At 38.4% G+C, this 19,772-nt stretch overlaps 2 protein-coding genes across 4 annotated transcripts in view; both read left to right on the forward strand.

The window, feature by feature from the left end:
* The window catches only part of birc6 (baculoviral IAP repeat containing 6), a 66,169-nt gene extending 54,009 nt beyond the window's left edge, over positions 1–12,160 (forward strand). For all 3 annotated transcript variants that reach the window (XM_077582928.1, XM_077582930.1, XM_077582929.1), the window contains exons 68-73: positions 100–317; positions 1,004–1,165; positions 2,443–2,520; positions 3,320–3,508; positions 9,572–9,706; positions 10,959–12,160. In XM_077582928.1, the coding sequence (XP_077439054.1) occupies positions 100–317; positions 1,004–1,165; positions 2,443–2,520; positions 3,320–3,508; positions 9,572–9,706; positions 10,959–11,138 (962 nt within the window). In that variant the 3' untranslated portion in view covers positions 11,139–12,160. The remainder of the gene's footprint in view (positions 1–99; positions 318–1,003; positions 1,166–2,442; positions 2,521–3,319; positions 3,509–9,571; positions 9,707–10,958) is intronic.
* Positions 12,161–14,010: 1,850 nt separating this feature from the next.
* The window catches only part of ttc27 (tetratricopeptide repeat domain 27), a 33,506-nt gene continuing 27,744 nt past the window's right edge, over positions 14,011–19,772 (forward strand). The window contains exon 1 of the mRNA XM_077582953.1: positions 14,011–14,618. Within this exon, the coding sequence (XP_077439079.1) occupies positions 14,528–14,618 (91 nt within the window). The 5' untranslated portion in view covers positions 14,011–14,527. The remainder of the gene's footprint in view (positions 14,619–19,772) is intronic.

Here is a 19,772-nt window from a genome sequence, read left to right on the forward strand (position 1 = left end):
AGTACAATTTACTAAGCAATCTATGGTATAATTAGTGGTAATAAGCTTTTTCCTGTGATAAGACAAAACTTTAAACACTCTGATTTCCTCTCTGTTCAGACACTTTTGAAATGGTATCAGAGGATGAGGATGGGAAGCTGATGTTCAAGGTCAACTACCATTACATGTCTCAGGTGAAAAATGCCAGCGATACAAACAGTGCAGCGAGATCCCGCCGTCTTGCCCAGGAGGCTGTCACCCTTTCCACCTCTCTGCCTCTCTCATCCTCATCAAGTGTCTTTGTCCGTTGTGACGAGGAGAGATTGGACATCATGAAGGTAGACCTGCCAATATAATATATTCAACCGAGTTAATTTATGGCTGGTGTCGGGCTGGAACATTGTACTTCCAAAATAGTCTTTTTTTTTCAGCAAACCCCCAAAACGGCATTATTGTTCAACCATTAACATTGCTTCATCAAAGAGAGCAAGCCATTTTCAAAACTTTAGGTTGATCAATTATTTTTTTAAATAACACCCACTCATGTAGACTGAGCAAAAGTATAGATTTAAAAAAAAAAAAAAAAAAGTGCGAGTGTTATATATTACTCATTATGTGGTTGGACATGTTTCACACTTCTGGATCAAGTCAAATCTGAGTTCAGTCTTAAATGTGTTTATTGACAGACTTAATTTGTCATTTTATCAAATCCAGTTTGAAAAATATAGAACAAGATGCTTTGGATGTTTATCTTGCCAAAACAAGATTTTCCGCCTTAAATTCATAGATGATAAGATGATGAAAGTTGCAAGATGAGAAAGTAAATCACCAGAATTGCTTTTCCTACCACTTGCCTTTCGGGGCTTCCAAGTAGTCTATAAAGCAACATCAGCAAAAAGTTGCATGACCTTTGAAGGGTCAGTGTATCAATATGGTGGGGTGCACGGAATGAATGTTATAACAGGAAATACTGTATACTTTTTTTTGCATTTACTCCTTTTTCCTCTTTTCATTTCATTTGCAGGTTCTCATCACAGGCCCAGCAGACACCCCATATGCCAATGGTTGCTTCGAATTTGATGTGTATTTTCCCCAAGATTATCCTAATTCGCCTCCTTTGGTGAACCTGGAGACAACCGGTGGACACAGTGTGCGCTTTAACCCAAATCTCTACAACGATGGCAAAGTGAGTGGAAACATTTTGACACTGTTTAGGAAATTTTGAGATGGAAATAAATGTCAGCTAGGCATTATCACAATTGTTGTGTGAAAATGAAAATGGAAGTGCAGTAGTGCCTTCTGGAATGTAACACAAGCGATTCACTAAAATCAGCATGATCTTTTTTTCCCCATTTTTTCATAAATGGGGAAAAAAAGATAATGGACGACGACCATTAAATTTATGCAATTTGTGCCAACTTATTTTTACTTTACACATACTCTATTGTACTGAGGAGCCAGGACAGCGGCACTTATGTATTTCCTCTCTCACAAAAGACTTCTTTACTGGTTTTGCAGTTGAGGCTGAAAAGTGGTAAATAATAACGACAGTAACCTACCTGCCTGAATTACTATAATAAATAAATATAAGGACCTTACTCCTCAGCCTTTCACATGCTGTTTTTGTTTAAACTTGACATTTGGAAGTAGACATCCTCATCTTTCTCGGTGGCCCTGGCTGCGGCGCCTTTCCATTTAGGAGGGGTCAAGGTGCTTCAGCTCACCATCTGCTGCACCTCATTAGGCAGCTGCTGACAGTCCACATGTATTTCCATAATAAGTCTAGACAGCTGCTATAAGAAATACCCGGGGCTTCCCACATCAGTGGTTACAGCTTGGACAAAGCAGGAAGCAATTCAGCACACGGATGAGGTGGACAGTTGATTAAATGGGAAAAATAAAAAATAACGTACATGCGTCATAAGAAACTTGTTGATAAAAATTCTCTTGGACTGCTTTTGTTTTGATCAATATACATTTCATTTGCTTTGGTGAATCAAAAAACTGTCTAAATTACATCCGTCAAATTCATTCTTAGCATAGTTATGATTTGTGCAAGGTGATTGACGTTATTTTAGCACAAATCTGACAGAAAATTGAAATTCCAAGCCTTAATTTCCAAAGTTTATATTGTTCAGTGGCGACTGTTTAGAGCTTCTCATTTTCTATAGCTCTTTTGTTGATGTATTACTTTTGCCAGCAAATGAATGCAATATAAAATATTGGTTTTAACTTCAAAATTTGAAATGTTCACAACATAGTTTACTTTTTCACTTTTGCAGTACAATATAGAGAATAACTTATATGTACTAAGTAGCAATTTTCATGAATATTAATTTGTATGCCACATCCCATGTTTTTCGAGGGGGGTTAACAATGGACATCATCTGCATTAGCAAGACATAAACATAATAGAACTTAACAAAAGTATATCCTAATCATTTCAATGTGTGTTTCTATTAGGTATGTTTAAGTATCCTCAACACATGGCATGGAAGACCAGAGGAGAAGTGGAACCCACAAACCTCAAGCTTTTTACAGGTGAGTTGACAACCTATACTTTCACCATATGGAAAGAACAAACAAGAAGAAAAGAGGCTATAAACATTATATACTTTTCTAAAAAACGAACAAACAAACAAAAAACTTAATTGAGTATTGTAAGCGGTCAAATGTGACATCCTAAGGATAACTGTGCTTTGGTGGTGACCTGCTTTCTGTATGTGCACGTAACAGTAATGACACAAATGTACATTGACAATTAATCCAGAGTGCTTGGAAATTGGTTTCATGATCGTTTTAATAATTACCCCTTTTTGCAGTGTTGGAAAGCACATGAAGATGTCACCATTGATTACTGTTCCAATTAGCCATGCTACGGATCAATAATGGAAAATAAAGGCATTTAGTATACATGAGGCAGGGAACCGTGCCGACATTAACTGGCCATCAACTGAGGTTGGATATTGTCTCCTAAATTTGGCATCCCCATTTAAAACTGATCAAATCAGTTGAAGGTCATTGTTTTTCCCTTGATGGGTGCTTTTCAAGCACACAGCAACTCATTTCGATGTGGCTGGTCAGGCGGGCAGATGTCCAAGCCCATCACTGCCATTTGTGGTAACATAGTTGCTCTACAGTAAACAATCTGAATAATCCTGGAGGCGGGCTTTATGTTAGTTATGTAAATAAATAAACAAGTGCTTGATAAGATGGGGTTTCACCCTCTGCCCTTTTTGATTCTTGAACAATTTTTTAAGGACTTTTTTTTTTTTTAAATACTATTGAAGCTACTTGGAGAGAAAAAAATCAATCTCTGTTATTTGTCATTGTGCTGTAGGTGCTAGTGTCAGTGCAGTCCCTCATCCTGGTGGCCGAGCCCTACTTCAACGAGCCAGGGTACGAGCGCTCCCGTGGGACTCCAAGTGGCACCCAGAGCTCACGGGAATACGATGGCAACATACGTCAGGCCACCGTGAAATGGGCCATGTTGGAACAGATGCGCAACCCATCACCATGCTTTAAAGAGGTACGACCACAAAGACTCGAACAAAATGTGTCAACAATGACAAACCTTTTTCCAACAGTTTCCAGGTGTTGAACGCGTTTGCTATGCTGTTGTCTGAATAAGGATCAAGAATAGTTTGTCCGTCTCGCTTTGGCAGCAAGTGTTTGCAAATGCTAGCTTATTGCTTCTATGAACAGAAGCAGAGCCCTGTGTGTGGAAAACAAGCAGGTGTCCTTACTCTCATGCACCTTGCATGGAAGCAGTCGCTCATTGATGTATGAATGTGCGAGAAAGGGTTAATGGATTTGTAATACACTTTGGGGAATATATGGTGTTGTAGCTAAAACATATTTTGTATTTATTTTGTGGACAGGGATGTGATTTTTCCGCTAATTCGCGGAATTCCGCTTTTTTTTATCTCCCCCCCCCCAAAAAAAATCGATTATTTTTTTTTTTTTTTATTTTTTTTTTATATAAGTAGTTCATTGTGTATGCACATGACTCCGACAGATAACATCTTCTGCTATAACAAAGACATTTGTGGTATGCTCTAATATGAGTTACTTTTCATTTGGTCATGATACAATTATTTGTTCATGAAATTTGAACTCTTCAACATTATTTATGTGTTAACTTAGTAATCACATTAGTTAGATATGATGATATTCTCAGTGATAGTTTTTAAAAGCAAAGGCAGTCCAATGTTTTTGAATGTGACTGATTTTGAGTTGACTAAAACTGCCATTTTATATGGATAGTTCAATATACATTGGACCTAGCTGGGTGCCAGCGGCCCCCAGACCCCCGGCTAAATTTTCAGATAATTTCACTTTGGTCAAATCACATCCCTGTGTGGAGTATAACAAAAATATTACTGCAAAATTTATCAAGTGTAATATAAGATGATGTACATTTCCTACTCCTAGCAAAAGTAGTGGAGGGCCAAATTTACAATGACATCATCTCTGTCCCTCTCAATTAAAGAATGTAATATTTTAGGAATGCCTTAAAGGGCTGAAAAATCACACTTGAGTCTGTTACCGTAATGTGAAGTCATGACATTTAATCTCCTTATACGTCAAAGGTCAGCATGCTATGATTCACGATAAGCCTGTCGACAGACCAAGGTGAAGTTAGTGTAATGTTGGGTATTTGGAAGTATTTGCTATTTAATTTCTAATAAACTATAACCTCATGGTTCACCTTCTTTGCTGGTATGTAATATAAATTATTCCAAAACTTGCTTCATCATTATTGTGACCTATGCCCTGCACAACTCAATAAAATAAAAAATTAAAAAAAAGGTAATAATCTTTTAGAGAGGTAGTAAAAATAAATCCCTGAATTTTTTCAAACATCTGTGGGCTGATCTGAAGATCAGGAAGATGCTCTCACAATCAACACTTTTGGAGCGTTTTGCAAAGAAGAGTAGGCAAATGCCGTCACATTAAGATGTGCCACACTAATGCAAAGAAAATATTTGTTTGAACGTGTGCATACATATGCAACAAGGTTATTGTACTTCTTTTGTTCTTCTTCCAATTGACTTGTGGTGGAAAAAGTTTTGAAATTATTCATCTTGATCTCATTTTATAACATCACAAAAATCGGCTATTTTAGCAGTGTAATATACACAGTAGAGAAATCACGGTAGTTATTTGCATTACATTTTAAATAGTGCAAAGTGTTGTTAAACTTAAAATGGGACGTGTCGTTGCCATTTTATTTTTAGCAATTGTGTGAGAGAAAGGAGTGCCTAACTAGAGCTATAATGGGAGATCTGGAGGATGTTGCACAAGCGTGAATTGCACAGCAGCAGGTTGTCAGGTGGAATTAAGGACAATCGGTTGTGTGTTAAAATATGGATGTGAGAAAGGAAAAGAATAAGTATATACTTGGACCTTGGTGTACGAAATGTGTTAGTAAGCTGGGTGTTGTTTGTAGGCAAGCTGCTCATAGTTCTATTATATCAGAGTCAGTATCACATGTATGACCATATGATATGAAATTGTAGACTGCAACAGATTTTGCTTGACAATGACATTGGGGATTGCTTCTGGCTTTATTTACGGTATTGTTTGACTGATGTTTGGAGCTTGCACTCATGGAGTGAGAGCTGTCAATTTTGCTGCCGAATGGTGCTCTTTTATACTTCAAAATATGTGAAGGAAGTCATTGTTCAGTGGGTTGGTCTATATCAGTGTTCCTCAACTGTTGCCACCCTGGGACCCACATTTTCCTTTTGTTTTGCGTAGTTGTGACCGACGTTTCTAGATGTTACAAACAATAAATAACATTATTTATTGATAAAGAATATAATATTGGGGTTTTCAAGGGACAGCCAACATCAGTCAAGAGGCTCTGGATTTGAATTTCAGCTGAGATCTTGGTTAATTGAAGACTAAAAATTGCCTAGATGTGAATAGTTGTCTAAAGTGTATGTTCCCAGATCCGCTTAGGTCAATTTAGCCCATATTTGAGGTCAATTCACACGTTGTCGAATTCAACATTCTCTCCATTCGGCAACGTTTGTCTCTCAGTTGGATATGGCCTTAAATTCAGCCTTTTTGCTCTGGGTGCTTATTTTGATTTGTAAAAAAAAAATATGTATGTATGTATATATATATATATATATATATATATATATATATATAGATATAGATATAGATATAGATAGATAGATATAGATATAGATAGATAGATAATACGAAATACAGTCATTTTCTTAGCATAGTAGGTACTTGTGCCATGCTGCGATGTGTCATGATGTTGGTGCGAGTTATGATACAAATTTCATAAATGATTCATTTCTGGATAGTTTTTAATTATATAGTCATTATGGAAGTACATTGATCAAATAAATAACAATGATGAAACAAATATGAATGAAAAGATATTCATTATGCAATCTCAAGTCAGAATTACAATTATTCACAATTCTGTTTAAAACAGCGGGGGAAAAGCTAGTTGCAACATGGCCCATTCGAATCTCTTATACTCTGCTGCCATCTGTTGGCCGTTTTTGTAACTACCATAGCTTTAAGCTTTCTCTTAAGTTCAGAGGATGCATCAAAGCATTCTGTATGCAATAGCATAACAACAAACAAACATATCAATATACGTTTTTGGGACCATGGTAATATTTCAAATGGAATGTTTTTAGACATTTTTGAGAGCAAATAAGTTAAATGTCGATGCGGAGAGGAGAGTCTCAACTAATCACTTCAACCTGATTGTAAAACTGATGGTATTAGCTAGATGAAATGAAAGATGCAGGGGTTTGCTTTTTAAGCGCCCGGGAAGCAGTTTGACAGCGCAGTCGTGTGTCCGGGGATGGTCTTGAACCAATGTCAGGCAAAGATCTCAACCGCTTGGCCACTTGCTGTAACAAGTGTAGGTAGCAGGTGCGTTACCAGTAGCCGCAGTCTGGAATTCAGAGTGAGTTGATTGTGTACCGCATGCCTTGGTGTGTTACTGATTGGAATACGTAAAACGATAAATAACTTAAGAACGGCAATGTGATCCACTCCTGTCCTTGACCCGCCATCCGACAGACGGCTTCCGCATATCCATTCCTTGGCTGGTCTTCCTCCCTTGGTTGCCCTCTGGAATAATGAGTGGACAGCATTACCTCAAAGGTCACTGAGTTTATCTGGTAGCCAGGGATCTTGCTCTGCCAGTGGACCTCATCTCAGACTGCACATCCAGTGTTTGCTACTTGGTAGACGCCAGTTTGCATAAAGGGCGTCTTTTCATACTGTGATTGATGGCCATGTCCAAACACCAAAAGTCAAGTGGCTGCTTGCCGCCGCTACACGGCGCCTTGGGGGAAAACATCCTCTTTTAACCTATGTTTGCCATGTCTGTGCATAATGTCAGCCATGTGCTTGTCTTTTTGATTTTTGTCACAAATCCTGTCTTGGCCTCGAGAAAGCTTCAGCAGTCACTCAAATTCGCCATTTCTAGCACACTTCAGTGACCTTGAAGCATTCCGTTTGAGCTGGAGACCATCACTCACCTCGGTGGATGTAACCTCAGCGGCGAAGGCGAGCGGTGGTGTGCGGGGCACGAGGACGAGATGGGGAGTTGTGACTGTGATGGATGGAGCGGAAAAGGGATGTGGAAGGAAGATAGAGATTAAAGTGGTCTACAAAGCCTCTCTGCTGCTTCTTTGCAGCAAATCAGCACTGACCATAAGTAATCCAGCAGGTCTGCAGCAGATCAAGGGTTACACACATTTCTCTTCTCACCACTTCCAGCAAGGATGGAAGTGGGGGGGTTAAAATAGTGGACCAAAGTGACAATGAAGCAAACATGATTGATATTCATGGAGAGTGTTGGACATAAGATGTCAAAATATGACTTAAGCCCCCTTGTTGCAGGCAGAGGTTGTTTTGTGTAAAATAGAAACGCTTGTATCTTTCTCTCGCTTTGTTTGACACACTCATGTTTTCAGCCTCTGTGGTTTACTCCTTTACTCTTGTTTACGCTCCTGCTGCTTATCCGACTTATTTCAGCCTCCGTTGCTTCAAAGTCATATCACAGCTGTTGCTATGTTACTACTTCCAATAAAACCTTACCACCATCAGGGGTCGGGAGGGATATATAAAAAAAGAAATGTTCATAAAGTGAGCTTTATTACAACTGCTATTTCTTTTACTGAAAAGACACAGTAAGATAAGGAGACAGATGACCTGGATCGGCCAGGGAATCAGTTCATGCATGAACTGCTAATCATTGCATGAATAAATACATTAAGTCTATAATCTATGACAAAATGGCCGCTGCTGATAAAGCCATAGAATATCAATAATCCTTTAAAAAAAAAAAAAAAATCAGCGTTTTGGTAAACAAAATCTATAAGCAAGTTTATTTTAGTGCTTGTAAAAAAAAAAAAAAATGAAGCAGACTGATATTTTTCATAATGCTTATTTCTTGTTAATGTTTTTCAAAGAATTAAGTTCATTCCTCATTTGCTTTCAATATTGGATGGTAGGGATGCAACAATATCAAAACATCACGATAGGATAAATATCAGGAAATGAACGGTACGGTAATTATCACGATATTTAGGGGAGGTTGGCAATATTTTAAAAAATAAAATGAAAAGCTCACGTTACAGTATAGAGTCTCAATATATATTGAAACCCCCTTACAACAAAAGCTCATAGTGGGGGAAAAAAAGAACAATATTGCGTTGTTGTACATAACAGCAGTGACTGAGAAATAGGTTTGACCACGTCATTGTCATGTGATCATATTGGCTCAGAGGTGCAAAGTATTATTGTCCATGTAGTTCACAATTTTGTTTTGCTTTAGCCCGCCAAAAGTAATGTTTTTGACAAGAGATGTTGAAAAATATTTGCAGGTATGACTGATTTATAGGAGTGATAAGTCACACTGGCTAAAACATCTCCAATTAAAATTAAACTGTACTAATAAACTAACCGGCAGAGGGTGCTAGAACTGCACAAATAGAATACAACCTCTGCCTTTTTAAACAGATGAGCTTATCACGACATGACGACGGCGATATTGTGGCGATTTTTATATCGCGATTATGATGATATTGCCATTATCACATCCCTATTGGATGGTGGTCTGGAATTGTAGTTATGGTGGAAAACTGGGATGTGAGATTCAATGATATTCTAATTTGTTATATTTTATTCTCTGAGCCACAACATAAACAATTAGAGGCATATTCTCCCGTGCATCTTTGCCGCACAGATTCTTCTACGGAATTATGTGTGCCACTAATGCGCCTTCATGATATGTACGCACTCTGGGTGGAGCGACCTTGAAATAAGAGTGTGACCCTAACAAATCTGTCAGTGCACACTTTCTCAAGACTTTACAATCTTTTGGCTTCAACACTCCGGAGGCCTAATAAGTAAGATCTAGCGCCTCTCAAAGGCAAAATATAATATTGCACATTTTGAGTTAATTGTGACAGTGATGTAGTCACATGACATGAATTGCTCCAGCGGTTCAGAGTTTCAGATCATGAATGGATGAGCTCTTGATTGGATCATTTCACTCTGTTGGTGTGTGTTTTCTCACTGTTTCACATTGTGTTTGCAGGTGATCCACAAACATTTTTACCTGAAGCGAGCAGAGATTATGTCTCAGTGCGAAGAATGGATCGCTGACATTCAGCAGTACAGCAGTGACAAGAGGGTCGGGCGTACAATGTCCCATCATGCTGCAGCGCTAAAGGTACGCTAACAGAATTTCATGTAGAACCATCAAGAACTTTTGCTAACAGGCCTTTGACGCATGGGGAACAGTTAGTTTCCATTGTGACTCAAATGGCATGAAAACATTGGTCAGTCTTCATTTTTGATTTGGATTTATCCATGCTCAGAGTTGACTTAATTGCGTCGTCATTAACTTTTGTTTGATCAAGAAATACCACTCGGAAAAAATGTCTATCTTGGGTTTTGTCTATATGAAAAATAATGAAGTTATCACAGTATTAACTGACAAAATATTTTCTTCTTACTGTTGAAAATGGTTCAATGAGTTAAGAAATCCCCTTTAAAGATCGTCCACTACTAGCTTACTGTTAACATGTAATGAAAACTCCCATTGACATGCTAATGTTTAGCATCGATCGTGCAGTTTTGATTTATTCATTGCCAAGAACGAACTGAAAACCATTTAATCCCAATTTTTTCCCAGGCTTATAAAAATCTAAAACAGGAGTCATTAATAGCCCTTTCAACGTAAGTAATTAATAATAATAATAAAAAATTTGGACACATAGGTGAAATGTATGTTTTGTGTATGTTGGGACGAGTTAAGAAAGCTATCTTTCTTCTCAAGGTGCAACCAGGAAGTAAACAGCTCTGGTCATGTGACAATTTATTCCAAACATGTGCAAATGCAAACATTTCATCCAAACAATGTATTAGGACAATATATAAGGAAAATATTTTGTAAAATTACCCAGTAACATTTTTAGAGCCTTGTAAATTTAATTATTCTTGTCCGTCAAAATTGTGACCGGCGGGTTGAAATGGGTTACTTTATCCATTACAATCAAAATTTGTGCCAAGGTCGTATTATTTTGCTTTATATGTTGTTGTTTTTATTTACCATTGGGAGAGGTTGATATAGATATCTAATCTGCTAGCCTTTTCAATTGCAAGTGCCTAAGGAGTGGTAGGTATTTGAGCTCTAAAATCGCTGTCACTCTTGGGTTGTGATGAGTGCAAATGGCTGCCATTGAATGAGTTGAGCAGGAAGTTATTTCAACACAAAACAGTGGAGCAACGTAGACGGATAATACAACAATACTCATGTTGTTAATGCACTACGAAAAATGACTTAATATTTCAGCAACTTGCTGAGGTGTAGTAGTAGAACTGAAGTCTGCTCTCCTTCCTTCGTGTCTGCATTGAAATGGATTCGGTACAGTCAACACCGTGAGACAAGCTCAACGTGTTTGTGTGTTTTTTGGACGCAGCGACACACAGCTCAGCTCCGAGAGGAACTACTGAAGTTGCACTGCCCCGACGGTCTGGAAGCGGACGGCGACGAGTTCTCCGAGAAGAGCGCCGCCCTCATCCTCCGAGAGCTGCCTGCTCAGGATTCCGAGAAGCCCGGCGGCAGTCAGGACGAAGCCGGCGGCGAAGGCCAGCTATGAGTCTTTCCTTTCCCGGCACGGCACGTCTGAGCGGATGGTTACTCCGAGAGAGAAAAAAAAAAGACTCGAGGCTTTGGAGCACAAGCCGCCAGTTTGTCCATATTTGTATGTAAAGATCTAATAGTAAAATAGTGGAACGCGTGGGGATGCGAGGAACCACAACGCCATGAGACGAACTCTGAACTATGCTATGCCCGTCATGAAAACAGTCAACAAAGACTTTTATTTACCTTGAAAAGCGTGTAAACATTTTGTGCTTTCTTTTCCCCAGTTGTGAAATAACCACTGATTGGTATGTTATTAAACTTGTTTATAAATACATAATGGCAGAGGAAAATTATATAAGGGAAACTACCTTTAGAGATGAATGTTTACTAAATTTTAATTTCTTGTTTTTTCCCCCCGATCTTTTGGACTGTTTTGACAACAGATGCTATTGATGATATAGTGGTCGCTTTTAAAGGACAATATTGAAAATAATTGCAGCACAGAAGAGGAAAGAAATAAGGAAAACACTACAGGGGAGAGGGAAAAAAAAAAAGGCAAAATCCCCTTTTGGCCACGCGTCGCTTCATTTAATATCTCTGGGATCATATCCACTTCAATAAAAGCTGACATCCTTAAATGTTACGTTGTCCCTCTTGCGGACGCTGGATAAACATTCTGGATCTTGAGACTGCGTGTCACGTCTACGTGTCATTTGAAGGCTTGTGCATGTTGTATGTGTGTCTTCTGTGCGTGTGCAACAATCCCCGTGAGAAACAAAGCTGTGATGTGCCTTTGAGTGACACCATACCACCAAATACTCCAGTACACAGTGTACCTTTTACTGAGTTTCTTTTGCTGTTTCTACACAATGATGATTATAGGTTTTGCGCCGTCTGACATATATAAAACTGCTTGGATCTTTTTTTTATTATGTTGGAACTCCAGTGAACAAAAAGATGCACTTTCTATTTTAATCACTCCCTAGAACAGCCGCTTAATCCTTTTGCTAGGACATTAAATGATGCTTGAAAGTATGCATCGATTGTGCCAATGCTTTTTTGTTGTTGTCCGTTTTCCATTTGCAGTACTTTGGTGTATTTCTGAAGATGAAGAATTCAGGGAATTGTGCGTCACAGGAGGAGACGGGAAAGAAATTTAACACCATCACTTATCTATTATGTATTATATCATTTCTACCACGGTGCATTAGGGCCACGTATATATATTTTTTTCAGGGGTTAATATTCTGAGAAAAAAACAGGTTATGAACTTTTCAGACCACTCTCGTATTACACACACACACACACACACACACACACACACACACACAATATTACATGAACAAATTCCATTTTTTATGTGATGTAAAAAATGAGTCCAATTTCTAAACTATGTCATTAATATGATTGTATGAACAATGGGTTTCATTACCAGAGACAGGCTACACAGATTCCTGACTATGACGTTTTCTATTTGACCATGCCTGCCCAAACTAGAGGGTCCTGCAGACAATGGATGTACAAGGAATGGTGGGCATGTGTGTGTAAGTGGTCACCTCTAAGTCACAGTGAAATGTCAAAACCCCCTTTGCTGCTTTAGTATTCCAAGAGAGTTCTGTCCAGACGCAGTGACTTAAGGTGTAGAATGCATAGTGTTGGTTTTTAATAGGCTACAAACCCTAAAGGGTTGTTGATAGATAGCAAGAAAGATAGATAGCAATCTAGCAAGAGGGATGGATTCAATGTCTTTTCAGGCAGTCATTGTTCCGCTTCACGTGATCCACACTGGTAGGGATCACTCGGTAGATGGATCATGAAGAAGACAAAAATATCCGAAAAAAGTCCACCTGCAAATTGTACAGTTACAAGACTTGGATTGGCAACTGGTGAACGATCATTGGAGCTGAGAGAAGTGTGGTAACGTGCAGGCAGCTCCATCCTGGGAATATTGATTAGCTTCCTGTGAAGCTGAACTTTAATACGACATGAATTCTGAATGAATGCCAGAGGCAACACGTAAAAGATATAAAAGAAGTTAGATGTAGCATTTCTTGATTATTGGTTTCACCTTGTCTTGTCAGCCCGTGTTCTAGCCACTGTTCTGCTTTACATCAAACATCTCTATTATTATTATTTATATATATTTCTAGTGAAAATGTCCTTTGTTTTCGTCTTTGCTAATTAATTTCATACTTTATTTCAGTATTACTGTTCATCCGTACAAAATTCGGAAGTGAACCGTGGGGGGGGGGGGGGGGGGGGGGTTGTAGTTTACATTACTTTTATTACACAATAGGCCCTAAGTATTGTGACATTGTGTTTTATTTTTTATCTTGCACCCGACATACTCCATGTATTAAAAAAACAAACAAAAAAAACGGAAACTAATACTAATGAAAAATAAAGTCCAACAAATCTTTTTTTGAAAAAATAAAATCAAACCTGCTCTAGAGATAAAGTAAAACTAACAAAAAATTTAAAAAGTCAAGACGAAGTAAAAAATAAAATATAATACTAGAGCTGCAAGCAGCTTTTGGTTGTTGTTGGTTTTGAATACACCCAAACACGCAAAATTGTCAGATAGGAGTGACGTCACCTAAAGGTGCTTTTCTATTGGCTGCCACTGCAGTGCGACACACTTTCAGACGTCCTTATTCCGGTTAATATAGAAATAAATATACAGTACTTAAATCACATTTAAAATCAACCCCAAAGACTCACGTATTAAATTAATTACCAAAGACGAAAACTGAGGACATTTTCACTATAATTGTAGTTAATTTTGTAAATGGTAAAAGTAGTTTCAGTTAGTTTAAAATATATATACATTCGTTGTTATTGTATTTTGTTAACGGAAATTGTTGTTGTTGTTTTTTAGTTATTATTGAGTTATTTCGTTACTTAAATAACATTGTCCCTTGCTCTACCAGACCCCAGCAGAATCCATCACCACACCCAGTACAAACTGCTCCCGCTGACCCTACCTACCTGAATCCCTGCAACGTCAATTTCCACTCTGCTGACACCAACCTGCTCACATCCATCAATCGTACACAGTACTGTACCTTGTTTCATGCTTTTAAAAGGAAAAAAACGTGTTGTACAAGGGGGAAAAAATCACAACATATAAATCTGCGAAGGAAGAGCCGCGATATAGCGGGGTTTAAGTGTCGTTGACATGCCGAGTACAGTACACTGGCTGACTGGAGCACGTACCCATAATGCAACGCGCAGCTGTCATGGCTGCCCACTGACGGCTCATGCTCCACATGGGTAAATGTGAACATACTATTTCTGTAAGATAATTTGGACGGATAAACTACATGGTTTAGGGGTGCATGTAAAACGCGGCCGAAGCAAAAAGAGCCAGCAAGAACAGAGCAGGAAGTTGCGGCTGTCAAAATGTCGCTCGACGTGGAGATCTCCATCCTCCGAGGCTTTCTAACACCCGGCGAGGAGACTGCATGGAAACAGGACGTCTACAGCATCACAGGTGAGAGACTATCACACTTTTGCACCATTACGACACGCAAACATGAACCCTTTCGTGAGGGATTGGAGTCATCAAATGAAAAGGTTGGCAGACGAGTAACTACTCTCTGACGGTAAACAATCATCCTCGTATTTTGCAAGCACAGCTGCCGAAAACGAACAAATACATTCTTCTCTTACTTTCGTGGTTGATGAGAAAGGATTGTGTTTGCAGGCACCCCGGCAAGTCGCGAACCATGTCGTGCCAGACTCCGTTCAATAATTCACTGTTTTAACAGCGCTTATCAGCACTTAGCTAATGGAAATATACTTGATAGCAATTCATAAAAAATGCATGTGAACTTGCCATTTACAGTGTGTAACTGTGCTGTCCGCGGTTTGGACAAGCTAACTTTATGTTTCTCTAATATTCCTTCATTCTACTGCTATTCCAGTGCGCTAAACCCACGGCGAAGTTTTAGGGAAATTCTGTTTGGGGTTTGGCTGCAGGTAGAGAACGCCGCTCTCCCCTTTCAGGTTCTTTGAACTTAAATATTTTATTATAATCTTTATGGAGCCAGGGCTATAAATGTTTGCTTACGATAAATATCACCACACGCCATCAAAAAATACGTTACAAAAAAGGTTGATTAGTATTCGTCGATTTTTGGGGTGAATTGTATTTGCTCAGGCTTGTTTAACCTAAAAGTATTGATTTGGCACCATCTTGTGGCATCTTGGTGCCAATGAACTATGTTAAATGAAGGGAGGAGCTTCATTTTTTTCGACCAGAGCCTTTATATTTATAAAAATAAAAAAAAGCCTAGCTGCCATCTTGTGGCATATATAGGCCATCCTAGTGCTGAGTGTCAATTTCTGGCAGATTTTTGATATTCTTGCTTGTACTGAAGTAATGATGATATTGTCTCTCAATTAACTTTTTACTAATTTGTGTGAACAAAACACTACACACTTACACCAAATAAGGCCAGGGCCATAACGTGGTGTTATAATTTTTGTTGTCTAATCTGAAATAACACACTTTATTTTTTATTTTTTACTGTTCTACTCAAGTACATTTCAGTGTTTGTACTTTTTTTTTTTTTTTTTTTTTTTACTTAAGTAAGGTTGAGTTAACAGTGATTGAACTCTTACAATTCTTTTTACTCATACTTTTGCCACCTCAACTGAGGCCCTATTTTGTAAAAAAAAAAAAAAAAAAAACTTGTCAAGACTGAATCAATCATACCTCTTCTGTTTACAGTCATTTAGTGGACTCCATTTCCCCCAACTGCTTAATAAACACACAACCCTTGTGCATTCATGGTTATTATTGGATAATGACAAATGTAGCAGCTAAGGAACACAACTTTAATTACATGTTTTAATATGTAGACATGCAGATCATAAGCTCACTTCACTACAGTATTGATTGCAGATTCCAATTTATCAGCAAGCCTTTATTTTCCTTACAGTCCTGTCATTACAAGAAGAACACAAGCAACCTCCAGCTTTGAGGTGCTGATCTTCAAACTGATTTTTATTTCTGTTTGCTATGCTGGCAGCATTTCAGCTGGCAATCCTTTTGCGTCCCTCCAGGAGATGTCTAACATTTTTGGCATTTAGAAAGTGAGATTGTTCCTGACTGTAGTTATTCCAAGAAACACGTCAATGGGTAAACAGTGCTGTCGTCCAAACATGACAGCATCTTTATTCTTGTATTAAGGAATTGCGAAAAATCCTTCAACTCAAGTGACTGTTGTTTTCAAGGTTTGACGCTCTAAGCACCAACCCATTTTCAAAGATGCATGTTGACCTTGTACTGTCCTCTTCATAGCTTTAAAGGGGAAGTCACGCCAATTTATTTATTTTTTGACAATATGTTCTATGCAGCCTCAAGTCTAAACATGGCATTCTGGTTAATAATACGTTAGAAGAATATGAGTTATCGAGCCATTTTTATTGATCTTAGGGAGCGGCCATTTTGCCACTTGCTGTCGACTGAAGATGACATCATGGTTGCTCAGGTCTCAGGTAACAACCAATCACAGCGCAGCTTCAGAAAACAGGTGAGCTGTGATGCCATCTTCAGTCGACAGAAAGTAACAAAATGGCCGCCCCCCTGAGATTGATAAGCACGGCTGGATTTTGCTTCATTACTCATATTCCACAAATGTAATATTAATCAGAATACCATGTTTAGATGAGTGAGATCACATAAATTATTGTTGTCAAGAAATGTTTAAAGGTGACTTCTACTTTAAAGCTGCAATATGGAACTTTTTTTCCCCCCAAAATAACTTTACAATAAGCTTCTTATTTGAACATTTATGACTGAAATGCCTTCTAATTAGCTTGCAAGCCTCTGGCCAATAGTTTTCAGACTGGATTCGGGTTAGAATTTCCCGCGCCCTGTCTGCGAATGTGACGTAGTGAGCGTGGTGTGTATGTGAAGAACGGTATGTGCAGTTTCATTTTTCGACAGCAGGTGGCAGCAGCGATTCGAAATGGAATATTCTACGTTCATTAGCTTTAACTCTTTGACTGCCAAAAACGTTAAATAACGTTTTGTAAAATCCTATGGAGGAGTGCCAAAGACGTTAAAATACGTTTGTTTTTTTAAAACAGAGGTGAAACTAACCATTTTCTATTGTTGATTACTGAAAAATGAAATAAGGTAGAAACAAACTTTTTTTTTCTGATGAAAGATGAGAGTCCAATCTTTCATTTGGTAGTATGTGTGTTTCCATAGTCCAAACACATAATTTTCTGTGGACCTTGAAAGATCAGTCAAAAATGCTTAAATCGGCTGGCACCCACGGCATCCCTTTTCTGAAAACGTCTGGCAGTCAAAGAGTTAAAGATCGGGGATTGGTGATCAGCCAGAAAATTTGGATCCGTGCAACCCTAGTTGTCTCCCAAAACAACATTTATCACTGACACCATTTGGATTCTTATTTCATTATCCATACTAGAAATAATTTGTAGCAGTGTCAAAACTATCACCATCCTAAAATCTTTACTGTACAATAAAAAAAAAAAAGTATACTGCCAATCTAATAAAATGGCTAATATGTGAATAATAACTATTTTTAAAGATTAAATGTCAATGCAAGGAATGACAATTCAGGGATTCTTTTACATACCACTAGAGGGCGCCTGTGTTCCAGGAGTACCACACGATGACAATTGCTGTGGTAAAAAATGAATGGTCACATTGAAATAATTTGATAGTTGTTTTCCCTTAATTCTAACCCCATTTTCACATTTCGGTCTGACTTGTTAACAAGATTGTCCAGCAGGATTGTCAAAACCCTGCGAGGGAACGACTTCTGGAAAAATGTCATCCGTCTTTCTCGAGTTACACTCTGTATTGCGAGCCAAAAAAACATCATCTGGAATTGATTTGAAGCTGAATGGCAAGTGAAGAAATGTCAAAATATGACCAATTGGAAAGATTGTAATAACTCATTATTCTGTCTTTACTTTGACTGGTGTTTGAATATCAACCACTATTTATTTTCTCCCTGAGCTGGAATTTGGTCAGTCAGGTCAAGCCTCCAAAAGATCCCGAATATGATCTCAGCACGGTATACTCTGGATGAAATGAAACCAAGGCTACCCAGCCCACGTATTAACTGATGGATAGAAACCGCCAGACATTGACTGCACAAGTTGGCTTCTTAATGAAGGCTCATAGATTGACGCGTCTACTGAGATTTCTTTCATTGTTCGTTTTGGATCTCTTTTGCCTCTCACAGGTAATTCAGCTGCAAATTCTGCTCCCCATTGCTTATTAAATGCAGCGCACCCTCTGAATCGTTATGAATTATAGAGTAATTTGAGGACCTCGGCCTTGTTTTCCATAATTGCTGCCATTTCATCAGCAGACATGGAGAGTAGCTGAAATGTTATTAAACACTTGGCCATTCCTCAGGCTTTCATTTTCTCCCTCATAAAGCCAAAAGCGCCTCCCTCGCCTCATCCTCTCTCAGCTTTTTGATAGTGCTATCATAGCAGCCCCAGGGTTTCATTCCATCTACAGAGAAATAAAACTCTCCCCTACTCGTTTACTACACCGGTTGCCGCAGGTCCTTATTAACGCCAAGGGTTTTGACCTTTACAGATGGAGGAAAAAAAAAGTATGTATGATATCAAATTAACACATTTAGTCGCAAGATTGACATGATGAGCCACTAGTTCCTTAATTGAGAAAAATACTTAAAATCAATCATTCCTGCAGCTCATTAATGATCTAATTCCTTGGTTAAAAATAATGAATTCTATACTAAAGGTAATGTATCATTATTTTATCTACGTCTGCTAACGACATAACTTAAAGCCATCTGGACACCAGGTGACATGGCCGAACGAGATGGAACTGTACCGTTCGCAAATCAATTCCAGTCGCCAACTGACAATTGCACACCTACCTTTCTTTTCTTTCTTTTTTTCATCCCATTCTTCAAAAACAGGACAGTGCAGAAAAATGTACAAACAAATTGATCATGATTTAGTTACCGGTTTGGTCCGTAAAATCGGAAATGCCAAACTGTTCATCCATTGAGTTGCTTCTCTCTTTCTTTGTCAGCCTGCTAAATTCTTACGCTGTTCAGCCCGTGTGGGTTGATCAATATGCTCGTTGACTTAATGAATCTATGCAGTATTCCGATTTTCATCTGACCAAGACTAACTGTAAATCCATCAACCACTGAAAGACTGTTGTGTTTTGACGGTGAAGTTAGACTCGATCCAGATTTGGACTGCATGAAGTGTAAACAGAAGGGGAAAAAAAGGCCTTGAGGTTTCTTTGCACCCTGTGTAATATTTAGCAAAGCAGACCACAATGGATGAAATTCCTCAAGTGGTTCTTTTCTCTGTGCACACAGCAAAGGAAAAAAATGTTAACCCTTTTGTTAAAGAAAGAAAACACTTTTGTCACTACATTTAAAATTCTGGTTCCTGAACCCGTTTACATGCATGAGTGGATAGACTTAGCAACATTCAGTTTTTGTTAATTATGGTGACACCATATGGAGAAAAGTGGTAGTGATTTTCGTTTTGCCTTGAATGCAGACCACATTTCCCATGAGGACGTGCGCATAGCATCGTGAAATCCTCATCTCACTGTAATGTTTTTCAAGTATGTTAACAGCAGACGTTGGTTTTACTTCTT

This window comes from Vanacampus margaritifer, chromosome 12, assembly GCF_051991255.1.
Source record: "Vanacampus margaritifer isolate UIUO_Vmar chromosome 12, RoL_Vmar_1.0, whole genome shotgun sequence".
Lineage (NCBI taxonomy): Eukaryota > Metazoa > Chordata > Actinopteri > Syngnathiformes > Syngnathidae > Vanacampus > Vanacampus margaritifer.